Source organism: Lycium ferocissimum, chromosome 10 (genome assembly GCF_029784015.1).
Source record: "Lycium ferocissimum isolate CSIRO_LF1 chromosome 10, AGI_CSIRO_Lferr_CH_V1, whole genome shotgun sequence".
NCBI classification, from domain to species: Eukaryota; Viridiplantae; Streptophyta; class Magnoliopsida; order Solanales; family Solanaceae; genus Lycium; species Lycium ferocissimum.
Window position 1 is genome coordinate 27,447,237 of NC_081351.1, and position 26,861 is coordinate 27,474,097.

Here is a 26,861-nt window from a genome sequence, read left to right on the forward strand (position 1 = left end):
AACGTTATGGTTTAACAGGACGTATCATTAGAATTTTATTTTTCCTTTCTTAACTTTGTCCTTAATGGGAGGACGGCTGTCAACTGTCAAGTGACAATCACAATACTTCTTTTTCTGGCCAACTGACACTACTAGTGGTAAGTAGCTTTCGATGCACATGAAGTACCAATCGAATAAAATTACGATTTGCCCCAAAACACCCCAACAAGGAAACTACATTTTAATTAAGCTCAATAACAAGTAACATACAACCCAATCATTTGTATGGAAATTCTAAAATAGAGAACCCCAAAATTTGAAGGGAAAATTTACCATTCAATTGTACTTTCTTTTTTCTTTTTTGGTTTTCCATCTTATGTCCGGTATTCCTATTGTGTCTGAATAATTTGAATTCGCACTAATAACTTTTACTTTGGGATAAAGCGCTCTCGATCAAAGGCAACTCAATTTTCATAACTCGAACCCGCAATCTTTAATTAAAGATGAAGGTATACTTAACAGCTACATTTATTCAACTACAATTTCAAGATAGTTGTTTCATTCGGTTCTTGAGAACCAAATAATTAAATTAAATATCACCGCTAGTTTTGTGTTATGGAACAGAGAGATTAATTTGTAAAATTATTTGTTTTCTTTCTTTACTCCCTTTGTTCCATTTTAGTTGGTCCTGTTTCGCTTTTCGAAAGTAAAATTGACTAATCTTCAAAGTTAAATTGGATTAGATAATGATCAATATTTTAAACTATAATTTCGATGTTCAAAAAACTGCACAAAAAATAATATAAGTTGTAATTCTTCTCATATTAATATGGTAAAAAAAAATATCTAAAAATGTTGGTCAAAATTTATATAGTTTGACTTTTAGAAAGAGAAGTGGACAAGTAATATGTGACTGAGGGAATATTAGAATATTGTTTTAATGTTTATCTAAGAAAAACTGAGGAATTTGTCAAATTGACTTTAGTAAATCTATCAATTTGATATGGAAAATAAATTTCTACTTTCCAAAACTTGGTCTAAGGATTTCACTACCTTTTCAAAGGTGGTTGTTTGAGATTTTTCTAAAACCAAAGTCAATATTTTTCCTCCACAGATCTCGTTAATTAAGATTCTCCAAAAAAAACAAATGGCATTATCGTTATTCTTCCCAAACAATGACAAAAACATCCTGAATCTGAAGCCAAAATCATCATCATATTCAGAACAAAAAAAATTGTCGGTGCCCTGTTTTTATCACATCTACCTCAAAACTCTCTAATTTTTTTTTCTTCTTTCAAAAATATAACCAAATTTCATTTTCCACTCTAAATTTACTCCATTATTTTCTTCTTCATCTCTCCAAAAGTCTGCTTCTTTTTTATTCGTTTCACCAACATTGCCTAGAATTAAACAAAAGAACAAATTTTTGCACATATATAGTCCCGCATTGTTGTATGCGGGATCATTTTATCAGGTTTAAAACATACCCTCTTCTTTAAATTGATATTTGTTTCAAAGATCGAATTTTTATGAGATCTGAATGATAAAGTTTACATTTTTAATGTGTTCTTGATTATAATGCAGGTAAATATTTGTGAGTGAATAAGGATGGGAGAGAAATCAAGAAAAGGAGGTTGGTGTGGATGGATTATTGCATTGATAGTTGTTGCAGCGGCTGCTGGAGCAATTGTGGCACTTGTTAGGAAGAAACATAATGATTCTAGCCCTGATGCTCCTGGAAATCCTGGTGCTCCTCAAAAGAAATATGCAGATGCTTTGAAAACTGCAATGCAGTTCTTTGATGTACAAAAATGTAAACTCCATTGTCCCTTGTGATAATTTTGAAGTTGTTTTGTGTTTTTGTGATGTTTTGTGCTTGTTATTTGTTTAGATCCTTGCTGAAAGATTTTCATTTCCATTAATGCAGCTCACTTGTCTGATAGTATTCCCTCTGTCCCAATTTATGTGACACTCTCCAAACTTCGAGAGTCAATCCTTTTTTAAAATTTTGACCGTGAATTCGAACATAATCTTTTAAGGTTTTTGAAATAAAATTTACGTATTTGGAAACTATGTAAGAAGTATTATAAGTCACAATAAATGGCAATTCAAAATACTTAAAATGCATATGAAAAATCGCGGTCAAAGGAAAACTTGTTTGACTCTCGAAATCTTAACAGTGCCACATTAATGGGGACTTAGGGAGTACTTAATAGGAGTATCTTTTAATGCTTTCCTTTCTGAATTCATTTTGTCTTATACTCTTGATTGTCTCCAAGATTTGTGTTGTGTCATATAATAACTTAAGACATTTCATATGGATGTTGCACTCTATTAGTTAAAGATTATATCTATGCCTAGATGTGGAGGCATAGGGGTGCAAGGTCGTTGAAAAATTGTACTATTTATATAGGGCAAAAAATGATTTCTTTTGGCATATATATAAGTTGTTGAATCCCTTGGCATAAGATTTTTTCTTTGATTCCCCTTATTTGAAGTCTTTGGTGGGCTAAACTCTTATTTGAAGTGGAATTTCAATTTTTCTATTAACGTCGGTATGATGAATGGATCATCGCTGATGCTCCGTGAGGTATTGTCTTGCCTGCCGCTGGTGTAGAAGGATTTGTGGTGAAATGTGTACCCTATGGGATGAGTTAGGTTAGGGAACTTATTAGGTGTCTAAATTCTCTTTCTCCTTATAATGCGAAACAAGATCCAAATGTGCTGGTATTAACAGAGTTCCTAAATGAGGGGTTTGGGAAGAGGCACGTTGTTGCCTTGTCTCCTTTGAATGTTGGGCGAGGTCCCAAGTATATTAACAGGTGTTGGTAGACTGATGTTATAAGTTTCTATGGAGGAGGTTCCCGCCATAATTTATTTTCATAGTTATATTTAAACCATGACTTCTGGTATTCTCGCAGCTATTACTGAAGATTGATCTAAAAACATACTGAAGTATCATTGGTGATAGTTCTAACTGGTAGTGTCAAGTATTCACTGTATTTACTATCAAACTTGGCAAACCCCTTTTCGGGAAAAGGATAGTTAAAAAAATAAAGCATTCATCTTAAGTTACATAAAATCAAAGACATGAGGTAGTAGTTCACCATAGAAAGTGAAGTTGTTATTACTTTCTGTAAGTTGTTTGTTGAAACTTTTCTAGTTTTTGAGTTTGTGTGTTGGGCCCATTTTCTTAAGGTAAAATCTCTTAATGTTTCAGCTGGGCAGTTGGTAAATAACAAGATATCATGGAGAGGCGATTCAGCTCTCAAAGATGGCAGTCAAGCAAAGTTAGACCTCAGCAAAGGAATGTATGATGCTGGCGATCACATGAAATTTAATTTCCCAATGGCTTACACTGCCACTGTGTTATCATGGGCCATCCTTGAGTATGGTGATCAGATGAAAGTTGTGAGCCAGTTGGAACCTGCTCAAGACTCACTCAAGTGGATTACCGACTACCTTATCAATTCTCATCCAAAAGACAATGTTCTGTATATTCAGGTTTTTCTCTCAATTTTCTCTTTCCTGTGTTTTTCTTTCTGCTTCTGCATTCAAGACTTATAAGCTTCCTTTATCCGTCCTGCCCTCACAGAGCAAGAGCAAGTTTGCCTTACAAATTAAATAAAAGGGTGCATGTAGTATATCACTACAGTTTTAATGGTGCAGAGGAGAGTGTCCTTATTTCATGCGCTTTGCCTTGTATTTTAGATTGTTAACTACTCTATATTCACGTTTTATGAATTTGTTAATGATGGCTTTTTTGCTAAGGGCTTACAGCATTTAATACAACTGAAGTGATAAGACCTCGGTAAGTATTTCCTAATGTGAAAAGAAGGCCCACTTATAAAAGGTGTGCCACTTCAAATGCCATAAACATAGACGCATTTATAGACGCATTTAGTCAAATATCGTAATCACTGAAGAACTATTTTACTAAGTGGTAAATGACAAACCTCTAATAAACTGTAGTTCCTACAGCATCTTCAAATTACTTATCGAAGTTTGATTGCCATCCATTATGTTATGGATATACTCTTTTAATACGTTAATCAATAATTCCCGTACTAATCAAGGATGTCTAAGCTTCAGTTCATCTCATCATGATGTTTACATTTCTTGTCAATATCATATAGGAGACATTGAGTTTGCATCAAGTGATCTGGTTGAGATTATTTTTAACTCTTTTAGTTGTTCGACAACGAATTTTTCAGTTTTTTGAACGTTAATCACGGTGATGCTTCAGTTGATCAAATGTTCCTTTTAGCTTGTTTGGCCAAGCTTCTCCAAGGCCAAAAAATGTTTTTTTTTTTTTTTCCCATTTTTTTTCAAAGTTGAGGTGTTTGGCCAAGCTTTTAGGAGAAGAAAAAGTGTTTTTGAGTAGAAGCAGAAGTTGTTTTTGAAAAGCTGAAAAAATAGCTTCTCCTCAAAGTACTTTTTTGAAAAGCACCTGTGAGAAAATACACGTAGAAGCACTTTAAAAAGATTGTTCAAACACTAATTGCTGCTCAAAAGTTCTTTTCAAATTTATTAGCCAAACACAAATGGCTTCTCACCAAAAGGACTTTCTTGAAAGGCACTTTTCAAAATAAGCTGATTTTAGAAGCTTTCAAATAGGCTATTAGTGTTTGTTTCACAAGCTCAAGTCTTTGGCAGGTTGGTGATCCTGTTGCCGACCATAAATGTTGGGACAGGCCCGAGGACATGACTGAGGCAAGACCTCTAATTCAGATAAATACTACTGTCTCCGGGACTGAAGTTGCAGCTGAAACTGCAGCAGCTATGGCAGCAGCATCCCTGGTGTTCAAGTCCAGTGACTCGTCATACTCCAGTGACCTTCTTAAGCATGCTAAACAGTTGTTTACTTTTGCCGACAAATATAGAGGTTCCTACAGCGAAAATATTCCTGAAGTCGCAACATATTACAACTCCACTGGATATGGAGATGAGCTTTTGTGGGCAGCAAGTTGGCTATATCATGCAACTGGGGATCAAACATATTTTGATTATGCGACTGGGAAAAATGCAGATTCTTTTGGTAATTTTGGAAATCCAACTTGGTTTAGCTGGGATAACAAACTAGCCGGTACTCAGGTACTTTATTTTGCTTCCAATAATTGATTTAAGAGTAACTGTATCTGCGAATCCAGCTGTTTGAAAGTCCAAGAGGAACTATAGAAAGTTATTAAACGGACCAATTTTATCTCGGTATATTTAAGGAGTGTGTCTATTGGATGTCGAATTACTCACTTTGTTTTTGATGTTTTACATTTTAAATATTCAAAGTAAACAACTTGGATGTTGAATTACTCACCTAGTTTTTGATGTTTTACATTTTAAATATTCAAAGTAAACAACTTGAACAAGTCAATGCCTACTTTTATTGCAGGTTCTTTTATCCCGGGTCAGCTTCTTTAATTCGAAAGCCTCAAACTCGGATACACTTCAAGAGTACAGGAAAACTGCAGAAGCTGTAATGTGTGGTCTCTTACCAAAATCTCCAACGGCAACATCCAGCAGAACTGATAGTAATGACCCATCTAAGCTTCTTTATTAAGCTCTATTTGTGTTCTTCCTGTTTTCTTCCCTATGTACCTTTCTATGAGTATTTAGCAGATACTTCCATTTTGATTTGGAGTGGCGGACTTGCATAAGTCAACATATTATAAACTAGGTTACACTGGCATTCAACTTTGCTCTTCGTATTTTGTTGAGCTAGAATAATACAACAACTTAAGGCATAAGATGAGGTGGTATCAACCTCATGAAGTCCATGGATCTAAAATAAAATTTCGACAGTCTTTATAGCACTGACTGATGGTTGGAAAAGTACTATATTCTTCTCTTATCATTCATTATTCTTAGCAAGAAGGAAAAGAAAACTGATTTTGGTTTTAACTCTATCACGAAGCCTGTCTTTGTATTTGTCCTAATTTGTACCATTTACAAAATCCGCCTAGTAAGAAAAGATATGAGCTTAAAAGAGTAATTGTACTGAATGCTTAATTATTTCATTTAGTTCCTTTCTCCTATTTTCTTATCTTACAACTTAGTTTTGTTTGTGTCTTTTAACTCATGCTTATTCTTTATAACAGAAGCTAAAGATAACACATAAGCGGTTGTCCGGTATCAGTAATTATGAATACCTAGTATTTGTTACTCATTTCAAGTAAATGTTAATGCAGGTGGTTTAATATGGATAAGTGAATGGAACGCATTACAGCATCCTGTAGCCTCTGCCTTCTTAGCTGTACTGTACAGTGATTACATGCTCACTTCCCGGACTGCAAAAATAACTTGTAATGGAAATGCATATACACCATCTGATCTCCGGAAGTTTGCCATCTCCCAGGTGCACTTCTTGGTCTTTCTACTTACAGAGAATATATTTTTGGATGTTTGATCTTATGTTTTATCAATAAGCTTACTACCAGAGGCGAATCCAGCATTTAAATTTTGTGGGTTCAATCTTAAGATTTTTAATATTGAACCCATTATATTTTAAAAGTTAGGGGTTCATATCTACAATGTATTACAATTTTAATTATTTTTTACACAAAAATTTATGCTCCGCCTCGAAAGCTAGGGGTTCAACCCCACTTAATAGGCAAGATACACCCCTGCATACTACAACAACCATTCCTCATTCCCAATCAAGTTGGGGTCCACTATAAATCCTCACTCATGTTGCTTCATTTAAGCTCATGTCAGTCCAATATTATATAAAATACAACTAAACTAAAATTACTCATGTCGCTTCATTTAAGCTCCTATGTTTACTACTGTATGTAAATTTCTGACTGGACTAATAGACTTTAGAAAAATTTGGACCTAAAGTAAATTTACTAACATGTCCAAAATTTGATTCCAACTAATTGGTTATATAGATCTCTCTTTCATTGTGCCCTATTGTGCTAGGTTTGTATTAGAATTTAGTAGGCGTTTGGCCATTGATTCCAAATATTTTTCACTTTATTCGAAATTTATGAAGTTGGAGTTGAAGATGGAGTTGTGTTTGGTTATACTTTTTTGCAAAGGAGAGAGAAGAGAGCACTTTATTTGGGTTTTGTGAAGATGGAGTTGGAAAACAGGATTGGAGCACGTTTCCAAATTTGGAATCCAACTCCAAGTTAGATTTAAAAATTTTATAACCAAACAATGATTTTGAAATAAAGTGAAAAATTATTCCACAAAAAGTGAATAATTCTCATGTCCAAACGGCTAGTAGCTAACAATTTTGCAAATGTACCCTACCGTTTCTAGGCTGATTATGTGTTGGGAAACAATCCATCGAAGATGAGTTACCTCGTAGGCTATGGGGACAAATATCCGCAATATGTTCACCACAGAGGGGCGTCCATTCCTAAAGATGCCGATACTAATTGCAAAGAAGGTTGGAAGTATCTAGACTCAACTGAACCAAATCCCAATGTCGCAACTGGAGCTCTTGTCGGCGGACCGTTTCTTAATGAAACATATATCGATTCAAGGAACAATTCGATGCAAACAGAGCCAACCACATACAATAGCGCTGCCCTTGTTGGCCTTCTTTCTGGTTTGGTTACCACTTCCTCAGTTGTTCAATCTTTCACCTGAGTTGGATATCGCCTTTTCATTCGTGTGCCACCTCATGTTGTCTTTCTATCGTATGTAGCTGCATACAGCATAATTTTTTTATTTCTTGTAGCTCCTTGAACACGTTCAGGTGCATTATATATCTGTGTATGTTAGTGTGTACCTCATTTACTGTCCTAGTGTACTAATATCCAATATATGTGCTCAACAGGCATAAGAGTTTTTGTAGTACTAGTTTGCTTGAAAATGTTATTGAAACTATCTCGTGTTGTTTATTACCATCGCATTAAAATTGCCAGATGTGAGAAGATATTTCGAGTATTTCAATATTTGCAAATACTGTTTTAGCCATCTAGCTTTATTGTTTTTGATAAACCGTGGTGTCCAGGCCAACAGCTAGCTTGCGCTCACCTAGAATAATTAGTCATCTAACTTTGTTTTGATTGGATAGAACAAGAACCGGTCTCAGACACCACTTTCTTCTTGCCGTTATATCTTGTCTTCATGTCTTATGCAAACACATTCTACATTTAAAACATGATTTGAGCTTTTATGAAAGTTATGAAGATGTAACTCGTCTAATTCAAACTGATGTGAAACAGACCAAAGGCAAACATAGTACATATGGTTTCCTCCACCATGAAGCTAAGCTAATCCCAAAATCTGAATGTGTTTACATGATTGAGCAAAGAACACTTTTTAAAGAAAGCTGCAGAAGATGAAATGTTTTTATGTTGGGCTTCAGTCAATATAGCAATTGGATTGGTCTGTCCATATATGCAATCCACTGCTTTGTTGTATCCTTATCTTGTTCCTGACTTGGGTACACTACTGTTAACATTATGCATGTGTTAAAAGGTTAAGAAGGGACGCTCTGTTGCAACTCTGTCACACGTCTACCCACTTCAGATATGTAGTGCCTGAAGTTTCTTATTGTTGAAGTTTAGGCATTTCTACTTGAAGTTTAGGATAAAATGACTGAATTCAGCCACATATAAAGTTCATGCAAATATGACTGAACTTCAATCATATGAAACTTCGTACACCACATGTTTGAAGTTGTTCCGAAATGAGTATTTGCAAATTTTTACCCACTGCGAATATAACTTAAATGGTGGTTCCAAAATTAGGTAGATGTACTAAGTAGCAAATTGAAGTGGTCTGTCCACATATGCAATCCACTGTTTTGCTGTACCCTTATCTTGTTTCTTACTTTGGTACTCTACTGTAAACACTATGCATGTGTTAAAAAGTTAAAGAAGGGACACTCTGTTATGTTATGTTTATTCACAACATGGCAAACATATCCCTTATCTTGCTTTTTCTATTGCTTTTGTGCCTTTTGTTGTTGGAACTCAAGTTTCTTTCTTGGTCTAGTCAAATGGTTGATTCATCTGCTCTGTTCTGTTCTGTTCTTGTTCCAACTGTCCAATAATGCTAACTACTTAACCAATCACATGTGTAATATTTTTCTGCACATGAAGTATAAAAATACAACAACATACCCAGTGAAACCCCACTGAGTGCGGTCTGGGGAGGGTAAAGGTTCCACAGAGTGGAGTTTGGGGAGGGTAAAGTGTACGCAGACTTTACCCTTACCTCGGAAGTAGAGAGGCTGTTTTGATAAACCTTTGGCTCAAGAAAAAACAGTTCAAATAAATTCATTAGTTTCGCCTCTGTTCCAAATTAGACTATTTTAACGCTACTGTCAGTCAGCCTTTTGCAACATTGATAAAGGAATAGTATTCGCGTTTTTTTTTTCTTTCTCATGGATATAAAGATCTCAATCCTATGAACATACAAAGCGGCTTGGCTGAAGGATCAGGAAGAGAGGACAACTGAGTTAGAACATCAGGCACCTTACGTGCAAGAGTGCAGCCAAAACAGTAGAGAAAATCAAGGATCATCTAAAAATTGCTTTAGATAGATAAAAGTTCTATGTTGATCCCGGCTATACTTTGTGAAGTTCACATAGCTAAGTTATCCTAAGTGTTGAAAAAAAAAATATATATATATATATATATATATATATATGAAAATTGAGGTTAGTGGAATAGCAAGTAGGGGAGAGTACAAGGCACCAACAGTTATGAGGGTTAAGTGAAAAAATTGAAAAACTTCACAAATTGATGTACATCAAATCTACATCCTTCTAACCTAAATTTGTAGTGTACATGTTGCCAAATGCAAGCGAACAACTTTGGAAGAAACTAATTCATAGCCTTAGCCCCACTATTCTCAACCTCCAACCATTTTGTGCCACTTTGATTTCTACTTTTTATTACAGTGGACTTTGAAACTTCCTCTTCTAGTACTCCATCTTTCTTTTCTTTTCAAACTCATTAAAGTGGACAAGACGACATAAGAATACTTGCATTTCTTCTGAGAAATTCCTAAATTATGTTGTTCTTTTTATATTATGTAATGTTATTACATACATCATCCACGGTTCTTGCCCAAGTTTTTGGATCTTGATGTTCACAACCTAATTATGAGTACTATCTATAGTTCCCTCATAAATCATGAAGTACCTGTCTCTCTCAAATTTTAACATCGTGTGTCACTTTACTCAGAAAAATATAATCGTACGACTACATGAATCATAATGGTGGAATAAAAAATTAATAATCAAAGAGATGCGGAAAAATGCAGGAATATCACACATGGGATTCAAACCTTTGATCTAAACCAATATTTTGATTCATCGTTGCCGCTATACTAGAAGTTTCCCATATGTTAAGGAGATTCAACGATTTATATACGCATAAAAAAATTATTTTGACTCTAGCGGCACCGGTAGCTTTTCAACAAAGAGAATTTGATTGAACTCCTTTGGGCCATGTTGTCGTTTAATGTGTCTAGAATTAACCACCTTCGTACAAATTGAGCACAAATGCAAGTAACGAGAGTTCGTTCAAAATTAAAGACCCATTTCTGCTAATAAGAGAACCTTACACGTTTTACATAAGACGAAACACAATCAACTATTGAGTGACAAAGGAATTAGTGTACAAGAACAGCAATCATATACAGACAGAAAAACAATTACTTGTACTACATCAATTTTTCCTGTTTAATTAGGCTTTGATTAGCCTAATGGACAAAAATGAATCAACACTAAACAAATAATTACGTAATAATTTTTTCCTTAAACTAATCATCAACAGCAAGTTAAAAGTGCTGCGAAGCTGCTAATTCCCTGAAGCTTTCTCATCAACATCTTGCCTTGTGGTAACTCATAATTGATGAATTTAACTCCTCAAAGAAATTTACTAAACTTCTCTATATATATTATCTACCCATCATTTGAAAATTCAACGAGCAATTTCCAATTTTGTTGTTGTGTAGCCAAGTTGTTGCTCCATTTCCCAACTTAATTTTGGTGCCACTCCGTTATGCTTCGGGACATAATCCTGCATATAAAACCCATTCAACATGTTAAACTCGGTATGTTAACAAATTAATGGCTAATTCAAGATTTTAAGTAAGAAAATGCATAGTGATGCCATAGGGACGGGATGAATTATGAGTAGTAAACTCAGGATATTAACAGAGGCTAAATCAAGATTTTAAGTCAGTGAAGCATAGTATCGAAATACGGGCGGATGAATCATGAATAGTAAACTTGTATATCAACAAAGGCTAATTCAAGATTTTTAGCCAGTAGATGCATGGTATTGGCATACGGCAGTGATGAATCATAAGTAGTAAACTCAGGATACTAACAGAGGAAAATTTAAGATTTTAAGTCAATGGATGTATAGTATCGTCATACAGACATGGTAAATCATGAGTAGTGAACTCGGGGTATATGCTAATAGAGATTAGTTTAAGATTTTAAGGCAATGGATGCATAGTATCGTCATACGGACATGACGAATCATGAGTAGTGAACTCGGGGGCTAATTCAAGATTTTAAGTCAATGGACGCATAATATTGCCCACATGAGCCGTGATGAATCATGAGTTGTACCTCAAGCTTGGACATCAGTTCTTGGGCAGTCGGGGCAGATATAATGATGTGGCGGGCAGCGGGTGTAACGAAGCCTTCATCAACAGCTTTGTCTATAAATGACAATAATGAATTGTAGTACCCATCTACATTAAGTAAACCTACCTGCATTACGTACAACACACGTTAATCAGTTATCTTAAATGGCAATAATGAATTGTACATGGTACCCATCTACAATGATGAATTGTTGACATTAGGGAATTAAAGAGAACAATTTTTATGGTCCTACTTCAATCCGAAAAAAAATACAATTTCCTTAAGAATGATTTTGTATATCTGAAAAAGATATCAAATAGCCTTAAATATAAAGGTAAAGGATCAAATTTATCTTTGAACTATACGAAACAGAACAATTTTGTCATCCGTTAATAGTTTATGTCACATATACCCTTATTGTACGGGTTTTTATTTTGTCACATGTCATCACTAGGTGTTATATCTTGTAAATAGAAACTAATTAGCGTCTAATAGTAGACCATTAGGCTTTAAAAGCAATACTGAGCCAATTTGGTAACAACAAAGGTACAAGTGACTCCAATTATTATAAATAGAAAGTAAATTTATTTTATTTTGCATAGTTAAGGGGCAAATTTAACTATTTACCTTAATTATAACAATGTCAATCTAAATTACCCTTAATCTTTTCTTAAACATTTCACTTTATTAATACTCCACTAATTGGTAGAAAGGATAAATCTGCAATAATTTTGTAATGATAATTATGCCGATCAAAATTTATTTACAACTGAGACATAATTATTATTATTACAAAACGTCAATTGTTTTAAAATAAATCCAACTTATCAAAATGATTATTAATTGAGATAGGATATGGTAATTTTCAAGTCGATACGCGTTTGTTAATAGCCAAAAACAAAATAGTGCTATAATTATTAGACAATTACCCGATTTATCGTTAAAAACAAAAGCAGGGGAGTAAAAGACAAAAAATCGTACTGGTTTATCATGAATGCCTAGTTGAGCCCAAGTGATGACTTCTAAGAGTTCCTCCAATGTCCCATAGCCACCTACAAACATTAATTAAAGATAGTTGTTTCCCAATTAGCGACTGATATGAAATTTATAAAGTGGCCACTGTAATTGACAAGCCTGTTTTTGACTGTTTCCATACCTGTAAACATTTTTGGTTGGCCACTTACTTTATTGATTGATACTTGTGATAGCAACTAAATGCTATGATGTAATAACTCTTTTAAATCAAGATTCATAATTAAAAAAAGAATTCTAGGTAGAGGATTACATTTCTTTTTGGGGATAAACACGTTGTTATTATTATTATTTAAAATTTCTCATAAAAAGAGGGTTACCTGGTAAGGCTATGAATGCATCAGCTTGCCTTGCCATTTCTGCCTTTCTTTGGTGCATCCCAGACACTGCTCTCACTTCTCCAACAGTCTCTCCAGTAATCTGTAAAAATAATGAGGTTTTTACACTACATAACAACTCAACAACACAGACGGGTAAAGAGCCGTTAAAAGGGGCTTGGTCCGTGAAGTTGACTCAATATAGCTCACTAGTCTTAACTTATAAATTACTAACAAAAAAATATGTGCCAATATATATTACTGCAGTCTGGTTGGACCAACCAGCTTATCGTAAATTTAAAGTTCAAATGTAACGTTTTTGATCATAACTGTTTACTACAGTAGAATAAGAATGAATACTTTTTGACAAGTGTATGTCAAGAAGAAGCCGGAGAGTAAAATAAGTACATGTAGTAGATGCATTATTAATATATCCAAATATAGGCACAAGTCACAATAAATGGAGAACATAATTATCTAAGTTATGGTTGCTGTTATTAAAAGGTAAAAAGACAAATTACCTCTCTTGGCATAAGAGTTTTAGGAATCACCCTGTCAAGTGAAAAACGAAAAAGATTTTAAAAAATGTTGAGTTTTATTAGTGGAGAAGATTTTTAAAAGAAAAAAAAAAGGCAAAAAAGAAAAAAAATTCGTACCCTAACACGTGGCGGCCACCATTGAAAACTGATTGAGAGACTAGGCCCATCAAGCCAACACTACCACCTCCATAAACCAAGTCGATGTTCCTTTCAACCTGCCAAATATTATAATTTAATTTGATTTTTAATTAGGACAAGTGTTTTCTTTTATATTTAAATTAGGACAAACATTGCTTGTCTAAATTGCTCACTCCACTGAATTCAACGTGAAACCCCTTTTAAAAACAAATTACTTCACGTTAATCTTACCCATCACCTACTCTTTTAATTTTGTAACACCAAATATAACCCAACGTGATTTCTTAATGCAAAGCCCAACAAAAATAAAACAGCAACAGCAGAAGGGGAAAATTGACTTGTATTATATACTGAATTGCTTCAAAGTTTGTGCGGAATTTCAGAACCAAACATAATTTGATGGGAAAATCTTGTTTTGCTGTTGAGACTAGTATCCACTGATCTTTATTTATAGTTAATGAAGTCTCTTCATACTAAATAGTCAATATTACAGTTGAAAATACAAGTACTTGGAATACTAATTACTAGTTTCTTCCATGCATATTGCAAAATCAGGGGAATTTCAAGACAAAATATGATAACCTCTCTTTCTAAACACAAATTAAGACGAAAGAAAACACCCTAACCACCCAAAAAGAACAAAAAATATTGTGTGATCTAAATTTGAGTAAAAAAATACTAAGTAATTTCTTTTTATCTGTCCAAATTACTTTGGTGGAAGAGTTATATGATATGTGTGCTGGTGAAAGGTAGCAGGTATCCCGTACAAATTAATCGAGGTTATAAGAAAAAAAGAATTGTGTGGTTTGAGGACAAAGGTAGTCTCTGTTTCTAATGTTTAAACTTATTTTCATGCAGTCGTAAAAAAAAATGAAAAGAAATAAGAAGAAGGTAGACGAAACGAATCCAAAATCTAGAATCAGCGGGTTTAGAAAATGTGATCTTATTATATGTATATATTTTAATATCTATTGTATATGTGTAAAAATATAATAGCAGATGTGTACCAGTTGATTGCCAAGTTGAATAGCAGCAAGCTGATAACTAGGCTTCTTTCCAGGACTGCTACCACAAAAAACACATATTCTTTTGAATCTTGATGGCTTAATGGGCTGAGAAGAAGGGTTAATTTGTAGCTGGTGATTGTTTTCCATAATAAGAAGGAAATTAATTTTCCCTAATTAACTCTTCTTCTTATTCACTCCTGATTCTAAGTACAAGGAAAAGGGAACAGAAGGAACTTGAGTTTCAGTGGGAAAAAACAGGTGTTTGGTTTGAGTCAGCAATTTTTCTTTGAATAGAAGAAGCAGAGGAAGTAGTAGGCAAAGAGAAATGTGATGTGAGAAGGGGGATGTTCCTCGGTCTTATTGGTCCTTTTTTATAATAACCCCCATCCACTTTCCGCCTATACTTTTCCATCATTTTACCCATCTTTTAGGAATTCGAATATTCTTTACAGATTAAGATAAGAGATAATTGAAGTAAAAGAAACAGCAGGTAATAATAAAATCAAAGAATAATAATGATAGAAAAATTAGACAACGCTCGATTACCTATTAACTTTTTATTCTAATTTTCGATTTTCATATCCTCCTATCTTGGGTCATATCCTAGGTAAGTTGCAAGTGTGTCATGTCCTGTCTAATCACCACTCCCGAGTTACTCTCGTTAAATGATGGTCAGTAAAATATCCTTAACCAAAAACTTGTTTATGTGATATAGGTTGAATATTCTTTTTACACACATAATAGTGAAATTTTTGACTTGGTTACTAGTAATTAGCATGGCTAGAGAAAAATTGTCATATGATAACAACGCGCCGTAAAAGGAAATCAGAATTCTAACTGTAGTGCATGAGCTTGAAATAGCGTCTCGTGACCATTGTTATTTAGTTGACTTTTTTTATTTCCCGTAAATTGTGTAAAAAAGAAATGATAAAAATAAAAATTATCCTTAATCGGACGGGTCCAATAGTTAAGAGATTACAACATGAGTTCAATCTCACCATTATTGGTCTTTGTTGGACTAATTTGAATTCGCATAGTCGAAAGCCTAGTATGAGAAATTTTAGTGCTTTCAAAGCTCAATTCCAAGATGTTTGATTAAAGAAGTATAAAGCTTTATCATTCTAACACACCCTTTCGGGATGCCTTTGTTAAACTTTTATTGGTTCCTATCAACTATGCAAAAAAAAAAAAAAAAAAGTGAAATTATTAGAGATAATTTGGAATTTAAAAAATGCAAAAAAATGTCACGTTCACCTTAAGGCAAAGAAGGTGCAAGGAAACTAGGAAAGGTTGTGTGGTGAAGAGGGTCCAACTCTCCCTCTCTACATCGTGGCAATTCTCAATAGCAATTGGGAATTAACAACTTATATTTTACTTTATAAGTGTAATAATTTTCCTTATTTGTCCTCCATATAATTTTTATTTGAGGGTAGAGGCCAAAGCAATTGAATACAACATGCACAAGCAAGAGTCGTAGAGGAAGAATTTTAGTGAGATTGAGAACCATACCGTCTCTTTTATTATTTTTGTCGTTTTGCATATTATATAAAATAAGTAGTTTAGGTGTTTATTCTCATCCATATATGGTTGTACGGATTTTTCCTTCCTCTTATAAAAGTATATACTTAATTAAGGTTGGTCATAATTTCCAAAAAGCATGTATTATAAGAACCTAAATTTAATCTTTCACTTTGAGCACCGACCTAAACAAATGCTCTCATTCTATAAAGATAAAATTGTAAATACTCCTACTAAACATACCATTTAACAAGTAAAGAGCATTGAGATAGTATATATTTCTTATTGTATGAACACTATTGCATGTTTGAATGATTAATTTCCTTTTACGAAAGGCAATATCTCACTTTTAAAAGAGAGTCACCTATGATTAAGAAAAATATGTTAAACAATTTATTCTTTCTGCTCACATCTCAGAATAATTTTTTAGCAGCCCAAACCATATAAGCATTTTTCTACCGAAGTTTCTTTTAACTTTTTAGCACATCTTGTGCACATGAAATAAGAATTTGTCTGGACAACTTTGAATTCGTACGTGTGAATTTACATGAGCGCCGTGTATGAATAAGTTATGAGATTCCGAAAACTTCCAATTCTGAAAAGTTTCTAATGTCTGAATGATGGATTATTTGACATGTAATGAAATCAAATGATTATGGATAAAACGGTACAACAGATTCACATACAGTTAAACTTCTTTATAACAATCTTATATGTGCAGATTTTCTTTTATTTGTCACAGGAATTAATTTTTTTATACCAGCTATAATAACCATTTTGATTTTATTTGACTGTTATAGACAATATTACCTTCGTTTATAAAGAAAGACCTTGATGTTTAGACCCCATATGACATGAATAATAATAATTAAAAAAAAAATGGCATAATAATTGGTTGAAAGAGTGTAAGCTGAAATGTGTGAAAACATGGTATAATGCATGAGTACCCCAAACTTCATATTTATTTCTCATGTTTCAAGTGCACAAGAGCTTTTGACAATCCAAATTCCTTGTTAGAACTTGCAAATTTATTTAAGACATGTCTCTAATAAAATATAACTAATAGATCGCTTTTTGTTATATACAATCGTAAATGCATAATATTTTGGAGGAGAAGCTTGGTTGACTGAATTAATGTGTAAGCACATGTAATTAGTGTGAATTTATGTCACAATTTGGAACCAAAAGGGAATTGAAGAAAATTAAAGGTAAAAAAGCAAAAGGGAGACCTCTTTTGCTTTTTCCTAAAGAATCAATGGAATAATGCCAATTTTCATGGCACCTAACGATCAAAATGGATTAGTATGAAATGGGCCAGGAAATGGTGGGCCGGCCTTGAATTCAGTAAAATATTGATAAAATTGCATGAATTACTTTTCAAATGGCCTGGTCTTTAAAAATTATCCTTTAAAGACTTGAAAAATAATTTGTGAGGTAGTATGATGTGAAAATATAAATTTGTACTTAGAGTAAAAAAAATTATTTGTTACAAAGGGTAAAAATTAAAGACCAGCACAATTAGCGACACAAGTTCCAATGACCCGTAACATATTAGGAACAAATACCCCATTCTTTGACGGTGCCGTACGAAAATCACGTGTATGCTGAGTGGTCCTTTTTAATTGGGCCACAGCACCTTTCATGTAGTAACTATCCAGCAATGCATCAAAAAGCCCTTTCAACCACATACTACAACTTTAACGTCTGCAATCTTCTTTTCTTATTTTTAAAAAAAAAATTAATCTGTCCCTCTCAATCTTTCTTTGTTTATATATCTTCTCCTACTTACATTTATTAATGCCTATTTCAAAATGGAAAAGACGTCAGAACCAAACCCGGGTCGGTATGTGAGAGTTGATGACTAAGAAAGTATGTAGTCAAATCATCTAACCTTCTTTAGAAGTACAAGACGTTGGTCTCTCATTTTAACATAAACTAGGTGAAAGGGCATTATGCAAATTTCGTGTCATATATGAATTATGTAGAATCAGTACGAAATTTTATTAATTCTTTTTGGCAATATAAGGAGAACTGAAAAGGATAATAAAAATATTAAGATATGTTTATATCAAAGTATGTTTCAGTCAGTCATTCTATCAGCTATCAGCTTCAATTAGAGTAGTTAGTATTATATACTTGAAAACTTCACTTTATTAGGTGCGATTACAAATATAAAGCTGGTTAAACTCAAATTTTCTCATATACTTTGTTTCATGAATTTTGTTAATATTTTAAGAAGATTTGCATGCAAATCAAAGGAAACTCCTTTCCTTACTATTTGAGACATTAGACTAATAGAAATTACTAATTATACCATTAAGCATAAGTTGATAACATGAAAAATGTTGTGAACGACCAGCTATAATCGATTAATTTTTTATTTGGTTAATCTAAGTTTACAAATATTAATTTGCCGTACGTAAATTCTACTAAAACATACTTATTCTCTCTGTCAAATTTTGATTTGATTAACTTTAAAGCTAATCAAACTTACATCAGTCCATATATTTAAACTTAGGCTGAAATGTTTAAAATGGCACAAAGTATGCCAATGTGCAGTAACCTACTATATAGAGTAGATATATATATTATTATTTCTAATTTTTTGTAAAATTTCTAATAATTTAATCAGCGAATTATTTAAAATTTAGTAATGCATATGGTCTTTTTTCCATTTTTTAATTTTTAGTGATCATTTTAATTTATTTATTTCACTATCTAAAATTTTATATAAGTCTAATTAATATTTCCAGTTCTACTCTCCGTAAGCAATGATAATATAATTCCAATTAGCAAAATTGAATACTAATTAAGTTTGATCTCACGTTAATAAGAGGACTAGCAATACATGATCGTGCGATGCACGGACCGAACATATCTATTCACTTTAATTAGCCAATTTTTAAGGTTTGTATTTTGAAAATAGCTTTTTAAAACATTCTAATTATTATTATATGTAGCAACATATACAAAATGTATTTTATGATTAAGTCTTTAAGGTGGAAAGAGTCGGACTTTTTTCTCATTGTCATGACAATGAAAGTTGTTCATCGATGTGAAAAACAAAAATTAGTAAGAATATGAAGGAAAATTAATATTTTGATTCTAGATTTTTTCTTTTAAATTCTTTAATATCTTATATGTATACCGACAGGTTGATATCTATTTCAATTAACTAACTCTTGCATCCAAACATAAGAACTATTATTGTATATATTGGATTTTTTAAAAGCAAAACTAACAAAATATTTTTATTAAATTAATTAAAAAATATATTATAATTTTTTATATTAACAATTATAGATAAAAAGAATTGTTACAAAGAAATCAAAATTAGAAAGATATATGTTATATCGTAAATCACCAAATTTTAATTCCGAAATGAAAATATAAAGTAATACATTTTATAAATGTAAAGAAACAATAATCAGAGAATGCAAAGGAGAGTAAAATAAGTAAATTATTGACAAATAAGGAAAACGAGGATAAAGATTACTCCCTCCCTTCACTTTTACTTGTCCACATTAACATATCAAGAAAAAGAAATTTTTCTTTTTCCTATTTTATCCTTCACATTAATTACTCATTTTCAAATTATTTTCTGAGGCTATTGAGACTATACACAATAAATATGAATATTATGATAAAATATATACTTCATTTATTAATTCTTAAAGAACATGAAAAGTCAAAAGTGGACAAGTGAAAGTGTATGGAGGGAATAAATATGTGTAGGAGAATTAAAATTGAAGTGCATACGTGTATACATGAGAAGAGAATAAATACTCAGTACTATGATATATGTCCAAGTGGGATAAAAAAGTAGTTGATTTTTTATATAACTTTTGATAGAAATTTGCATTGTTATTGTTTGTCCTCTCTTCACGTTTAAAGTATTGACAAAGAACAAAAAGGGGGATAAAAGTCACTCCCTCCGTTTATTTTGCCTTGTCCACGTTAACATATCAAGCGAAAGAAATTTTTGTTCTTATTATTAATTTTACCCTTCATATTAATTACTCATTTTCAAATCATTTTCGAAGGCTATAGAGACTTACACCAATAAATATGAATATTATGGTAAAATATATACTCCCTCCGTCCCATATTACTTGTCACTTTCCCTTTTGCACGCCCCTTAAGAAATCATAAATAAAAGATGTATTTTATTATCTTACCCCTATCTCTCTCCAATAAATACATTCTAATCAAAATTGACTATCTGCAAGAACATTTATTACTAACGGTAAGATGGGAAAGATTTAATTAATTTTACTTTAGTTTTGTAAATGAACAAGTAATTTGGACATATATTTTTAGTAATGTGGCCAACGAATATGAGATGGAGAGGATAAAATGGGAAATATTTAATTAATTTTATCTTGATTTTGTAAATAATAAGTAATTTGGACATATATTTTTAGTAATGTTGAGTGCTTCATGTATTAACAAGTAAAAGTGCACGAAGAAAATAAATATGTGTCGGAAAATTAAAATTGAAGTGCATACGTGTATACATAAGGAGAGATTAAATATTCAATACTATGACATATGTCCATAGGAGATAAAAAAAATAGTTTAGTAATGTGGTAAAGTAATATGGGACAGAGGGAGTACTTCATTTATTAATTCTTAAAGAACTTGAAAAGTCATAAGTTAACAAGTATAAGTGCACGGAGGAAATAAATGTGTCGGGGAATTAAATTTGAAGTGCATACGTGTATACATGAGATGAGATAGATATTCAGTACCATGACATATGTTCGCGTGGGATAAAAAAGTAGTTGGTTAAACTGTACAATTATATAGCTTGTGGTACAAATTTGTATTGCTGTGTTAGTCCTCTCTTCAAACTTATATATAATACTAGCCAACTATGCCTGTGCGATGCACGGAGGTCAACATGATTAATTTGGTTACTCACTTTAGTTAGTCTTTATGGTTTGTATATTTTGTAAAGGATATTGCGATTCTCCTTAGTGAGTCTCCATATTTTATTATTTTCCTCTTATTTTTCCCCTTAATTTCTCAATTGTTGTTAAAATTTGTCTTATTTTGGCTATGTCCGCCTCTTTTTATATATAGTAAGTTGACAATTTAAATATCCTACATGTCAAGTTTATAATCACAAGATTTAAAGAATATTTTATTATACTATACACATTTTTAATTTAGAACTACAAGATTCAAAAGTCTATCTTTATTTCTGAAATTCCGTGTCTAGTCAAATGGAGACATTTAAATTGAAACAGAGCGGGTATATTCCAAATGAAAGGACAATTGAGACACTGCGGACACATGGGGACTTAAAAAGTAAACTCACAAGAGGTAGTATTAATGTTAAACTTCTGAAATGTATACATGTTAGTCCCGGATTAGAGTACAATTTCAGTTGCTTTTTATACAACTTATTGTTGTTGTGTTCGTCTACCTTAGGCGTTTGTTGTTAAAAATAAAAAATTGTCTTATTTTGGTTATGTCCGCCTCTTTTTATATTTAGTAAGTTGACAATTCAAATATCCTACATGTCAAGTTGATAATCACAAGATTCAAATGATATTTTATTATATTATACACATTTTTAATTTAGAACCACAAGATTTGAAAATCTATCTTTATTTCTTAAACTCCCACTACTAAAAAACTGGCAAAAACCGACGGAAAAACCAATGGAAAAAATCGTCGGTTTTTTCAATAATTTTTTAAATCTCTTTTTAAATCCTTTTTTTTAAAGAAAATCGACGGACTGCGTTGATTATTTTTTGCGCAAAAATGCGCGAAAAAATATAATTATTTTTTATATTATTTTCTAAAATAAACCTACGGACTCCGTTGATTTTTTATTTTTTTATATTTTTATAAAAAAACCATCGGTTTTTAGAGCGAAAAAATAGTATAAATTAAATCAATGTAAATATATGAACAAAGGATATCAGTGGTCTAGTGGTAGAGCCCTCTAATGCCAAGGAACATACTCGAGTCCAATTCCAAGTTGCTACATTTCATTATTTTATTTTCAAAAAAAAACCGACGGAGTCTGTCATTTTTTTAATTTTTTTTTTTTTTTTTTACAAAACCGACGGACCGTGTTGCGTCGGTTTTCACTGAAAAACCGACGCATTCCGTTGATTTTGGCGGTCGATTTTTTCCTGTTTTTTAGTAGTGTCCGTGTCTAGTCAAACGTAGACACTTAAATTGAGACAGAGGGAGTATATGCCAAATGAAGGAAATGAAAGGACAATTAAGACACTGCGGACCCGTGGGGACTTAAAAAGTAAACACACAAGAGGTAGAATTAATGTTCAACTTTTGAAATGTACACATGTTAGTCCCTGCTTAGAGTACAATTTCAATTATTTTTTGTACAACTTATTGTTGCTGTGTTCGTCCACCTTGGGCGTTGATATATATAATATAAATAAGAAAAATATAGAATGAAAAAATGGACATATATTTTTAGTAATGTGGTCAAGTAATATGGGACGAAGGAAGTACTTCATTTATTAATTCTTAAAGAACGTGAAAAGTTAAGTATAGTAATATGGCCAAGTAATATGGGACGTAGGGAGTACTTTATTTATTAATTCTTAAAGAACGTGAAAAGTCAAGTAATGTGGGACTGAGGGAGTACTTCATTTATTAATTCTTAAAGAATGTGAAAAGTCAAAAGTGAACAAGTAAAAGTGCACGGAGGAAATAAATATGTGTCGGAGAATTAATATTGAAGTGCATACAGGTATACATAGGAAGAGAATAAATATTCAGCAAGAACGTGAAAAGTCAAAAATGAACAAGTAAAAGTGCACGGAGAAAATAAATATGTGTTGGAGAATTAAAATTGATGTGCATACGTGTATACATGAGAAGAGAATAAATATTCAGTACTATGACATATGTCCATGTGAGATTTATTAATTCTTAAAGAACGTGAAAAGTCAAAAGTGAACAAGTAAAAGTGCATAGAGGAAATAAATTTGTGTAGGAGAATTAAATTTGAACTGCATACTTCTATACATGAGAAGAGAATAAATATTTAGCAAAAACGTGAAAAGTCAAAAGTGAACAAGTAAAAGTGCACGGAGGAAATAAATGTGTCGGAGAATTAAAATTGAAATGCATACGTTTATACACGAGAAGGGAATAAATATTACGTACTATGACATATGTCCACGTGGGATAAAAAGGTAGTTGGTTAAAGTGTACAAGTTATATAACTTTTGGTACAAACATTCATTGCGTGTACAATTTATAAAGCTTTTGGTACAAGTACTTAATGTTATGTTGATCCTCTTTTGACACTTATATATAATAGAAAAGAAATGCGGCCAAGTAATATGGGACAGAGAGAGTACTTCATTTATTAATTCTTAAAGAACGTGAGAAGTCAAAAATGAATAAATAAAAGTGTATGAAAAATAAATGTGTCAGAGAATTAAAATTGAAGTGCATACGTGTATCCACAAGAAAAGTAGTTTATTAATCGAGGACATATGACAAATCGAGAAAGAATTAGGCAGAGAGAACAAGAATCCAATACACGTGTTAATATGGAAGAAGGCAAGAGACCAACTACCAATGAAATAAGTTCAAATTTGCTGAACGACTTAGATAGCTATTTGTATAAGTTGTTGATGCTTTGTTAGTTCTCCTTAGCCGTTTATATATAATAGAAATAAAATATAAGAATAGAAATATGACAATTTCAATTCTTTGATATATACATGGGAAAGAAACAGTGGGAAGGGTTTGGGGCGTGAAGGTAGTTGCATTGGGCCGTTGTGTCGTGTGGGGAAGGAGTGTGGTGACGTAGAATTGCATAAGCAGAGGCCACTTTAGTCCAGACACTCAAAGCTATATATAACAGCTACAGTAAAATTTTCTTAGGCCCAATTATATTGCTCCATTTCAACTGAAATGACCGAAATGCCCCTATAAAAGCCAAGCAGGCATGTTAACTTGCTGTGTGCTTATTCCCTTTTATAAGATAGCAGAATTATATTTAGGGAAAACTCCTCAGTTTGAAAAAGGACTAAAAATATTCTCCGTTATAAATTTGGGTCAAAATACCCCTTTCGTCATTAAATTTTCAAATATACCCCTATCTTAATCCAAAATGACCCGATTTCTTTTTTAAAACCGTTTCATTTAAATCCGACCCAACTGCATAAAAAATCCATATGCGACCAACTTGTCCCGAGTCCTACATCTAGAGCCACTACGCACAGGAGTGGGTAATCGATATGCGTTTTTTATTTAGTTTAGTCGGATTTAAATGAAGCGGGTTTAAAAATGAAATCGGGTTATATTGGGAATTTCCGTTAAGACAGAGGTGTATTTGAAAACTTTAATGACAGAAGGGTATTTTTTACCCAAATTTGTAATGAAAGATATTTTTAGCTCTTTTTCCAAAGTAGAGAAGCATTTTTACCTTTTCCCTCATATTTATGCATTTAAAATTATGAAAAATTCATGTAGACATCTTGTGGGATTACACTGGATATGTTATTACCGTCATTGCATGTACGACATGATCACTATATTATCAAGGTACATTAAAGATAATTCATAAAAGTATTCAAAGAAACAATACTTAGCTCTTCCGAATAATAATGAGTAGTGTTTCATAAAAAGGATATTACATAAAAGTTAAAATATTCATCATACGATCATCAGTAGTTGTAGTGGAGCAGCAAAGACTCTTCATTAGAATTCGGGTTCGACGCTGGAAACACAATCGTCTTTGATATATAGCGCGTTTTCCCCCATGGTGGAGCTTCTGGGAATGAATCTAAATTAGTCGACATCCAAAACGAGTATCATAGTATGCACCGAGTAGAAAACAAAAAAAATATCATACGTCAAATGCAATTATCATTTTACTATTACCAACGTCAAATTGGTAATATGGCAATCATGACTCATGAGCAGTGGCGGAGCCACATAGAGCAAAGGGGGTTCATCCCTGGCGGAAAAAAATACTATTTTTGTAAGGTTAAAATTATTTTTTATGTATATATAATAGATGTTGAAACCCCTTAGGCTTCTTCATATATTTACTTTTTTATATTTTGAACCCCCTCAACAGAAATTCTGGCTCCGTCACTGCTCATGAGGACTCGATTATTTACTCGAGTTTAATGATCATATATTCTAAGTCATAGCTAATGAGTAGTATTGTTAATTTCTTGCAAATAATGGCATTCACCTCTCTATGTGATTAGCAGATAAGAATGTAGTTTAACTTCCTCTTTCCTCAGTAATTTCCAAGGTCAAAAAAAGTTTCCTATTTATTTGTTTGGCCTCTAGAAGCCTCTTTCATCTACATTATGGTCAACATTGTTCGTTCAGAACCAAAAATGAGTTTTGGTACTTTAAAGTCGTATGAACATTGAATTCCGACACGTCCGTCAAAAAATATAATAATAATTGGAATGCTGAATTAGAAAAGCACAAGAAAGATCTCAATTATCAGTAGTAGTCAATTAAGCTTTATAATTAACATCAATTTTGCAAGACAAAGACATCTTATCAGTTTTTTTATATAAATTTTTAACCGTACTGAAAAATTAGATAAGTTTTTTATTTTATAAAAATAAATTGAAAAAATACTGAACCGTACCGAATACATTTATATGTCTAATATATAATTTTATATATTAAGTTTAAAATTAATAAAACATTAAATTATTCGCCTTATCCTTGGATGATGGAAATGACTACAAGTCGGCAACAAGTAATTAGCACTAAAGTCCCAACACCGAAACCTGTTATGTTTCCCCTGTTGAAACTAAATTAGGTCTAGCACCTCGTGTAGTAACCACTAAGTTACAAGGTATTCCAACGATATTGAGTAGCAAGCTACAAGGTATTATATATTTTTCCTCTCTGATTTAAATTCTTTTATTGGATATCGAATCTTATTAGACTCAGTTCTTGTGTCTCATCTTGAATGATTATTTACCGCTCGTTTGATCTAGATTTTTTGTCTTTATTTAATATTATCGTACATTACTATAAAAATAGTGGGATGGATCTTTATTTTTGTCGTGATTCATGTTTTCTTAAGTCTTCACCTTTTAAACAATAAAATGTCTAGAGAGTTTTTGCCAAAGTCTTATACAAGTATGCATGGTATCGTGTACACCTTCTACTTGTAACTTTTATATGACATTTTTTCTTATAAAATACAGAAAAATTAACCGAACCGTACCGATATAGAAGAAAAATCGAGATGATGGGACAGTTTCGAAAAGTTCAATTTTGGTTATACAAAATAAATTAACCGAAAAATTAATATGATATAAATTTTATAAAATAACCGTCCGACCCATACCATTGACACCCTTAGTTATCAAACTCATTATCGAAATATATTTTGAAAAGCTTAGATTCTCAAAAATATTGTGTAATTAGCACTAATAGAATTTCGCGATTTTATAAGTCATTAATCTTGGATTATTTTGATAAGCTTTTTCTTGTAAAAACGTTTACTTAATTTTCTCTGGCATTCAAAATTTCAACCGGATAATAAACTAATACATACTTGAATGACCAATTTTCTCAGCAGAAGTATTATCTTCTTCGCGGTGCTGAAATCAAGAATTTCACTAAAGGCATTCGGAATTGAATATATATGCATACAAGCTAATATTTGAGCGATATAAATAATATAATTTCTCGACAAAATAGATTATATTAATGAAAAAGAAGATAAGTGGGGTGTGAAAGTGGGAATGATTGGAGTAGAAGTGGGGCAGAGTTGGAC

General features: G+C 32.4%; 2 protein-coding genes across 2 annotated transcripts; one reads left to right on the forward strand and one right to left on the reverse strand.

Annotated features, from left to right (window-relative positions):
* Positions 1 to 1,571: 1,571 nt before the first annotated feature.
* On the forward strand, positions 1,572 to 7,829 carry LOC132033139 (endoglucanase 2-like). Its single transcript, XM_059423022.1, has 6 exons — positions 1,572 to 1,792; positions 3,200 to 3,483; positions 4,636 to 5,073; positions 5,369 to 5,507; positions 6,165 to 6,331; positions 7,243 to 7,829. Exons 1-6 carry the CDS (start codon positions 1,588 to 1,590, stop codon positions 7,573 to 7,575), a joined length of 1,566 nt encoding a protein of 521 aa, XP_059279005.1. The 5' UTR covers positions 1,572 to 1,587; the 3' UTR covers positions 7,576 to 7,829.
* Positions 7,830 to 10,563: 2,734 nt separating this feature from the next.
* Positions 10,564 to 14,928, reverse strand: LOC132033140 (cytokinin riboside 5'-monophosphate phosphoribohydrolase LOG1-like). Its single transcript, XM_059423023.1, has 7 exons — positions 14,579 to 14,928; positions 13,551 to 13,648; positions 13,416 to 13,446; positions 12,898 to 12,997; positions 12,527 to 12,597; positions 11,528 to 11,671; positions 10,564 to 10,967 (listed from the first exon to the last, which is right to left on the reverse strand). Exons 1-7 carry the CDS (start codon positions 14,723 to 14,725, stop codon positions 10,869 to 10,871), a joined length of 690 nt encoding a protein of 229 aa, XP_059279006.1. The 5' UTR covers positions 14,726 to 14,928; the 3' UTR covers positions 10,564 to 10,868.
* Positions 14,929 to 26,861: the final 11,933 nt, after the last annotated feature.

Bases quoted from the DNA above. Each gene is read 5' to 3' on its own strand.
- LOC132033139 (XM_059423022.1), top strand. From the start codon at position 1,588: ATGGGAGAGAAATCAAGAAAAGGAGGTTGGTGTGGATGGATTATTGCA. The intron at 1,793-3,199 runs GTAAACTCCATT...TTAATGTTTCAG, and splicing joins GTTCTTTGATGTACAAAAAT to CTGGGCAGTTGGTAAATAAC. The intron at 6,332-7,242 runs GTGCACTTCTTG...TACCGTTTCTAG, and splicing joins GGAAGTTTGCCATCTCCCAG to GCTGATTATGTGTTGGGAAA.
- LOC132033140 (XM_059423023.1), bottom strand. From the start codon at position 14,725: ATGGAAAACAATCACCAGCTACAAATTAACCCTTCTTCTCAGCCCATT. The intron at 13,447-13,550 runs GTACGAATTTTT...TTCACTTGACAG, and splicing joins GGTGGCCGCCACGTGTTAGG to GGTGATTCCTAAAACTCTTA. The intron at 12,598-12,897 runs GTAACCCTCTTT...TAATGTTTGTAG, and splicing joins TGCATTCATAGCCTTACCAG to GTGGCTATGGGACATTGGAG.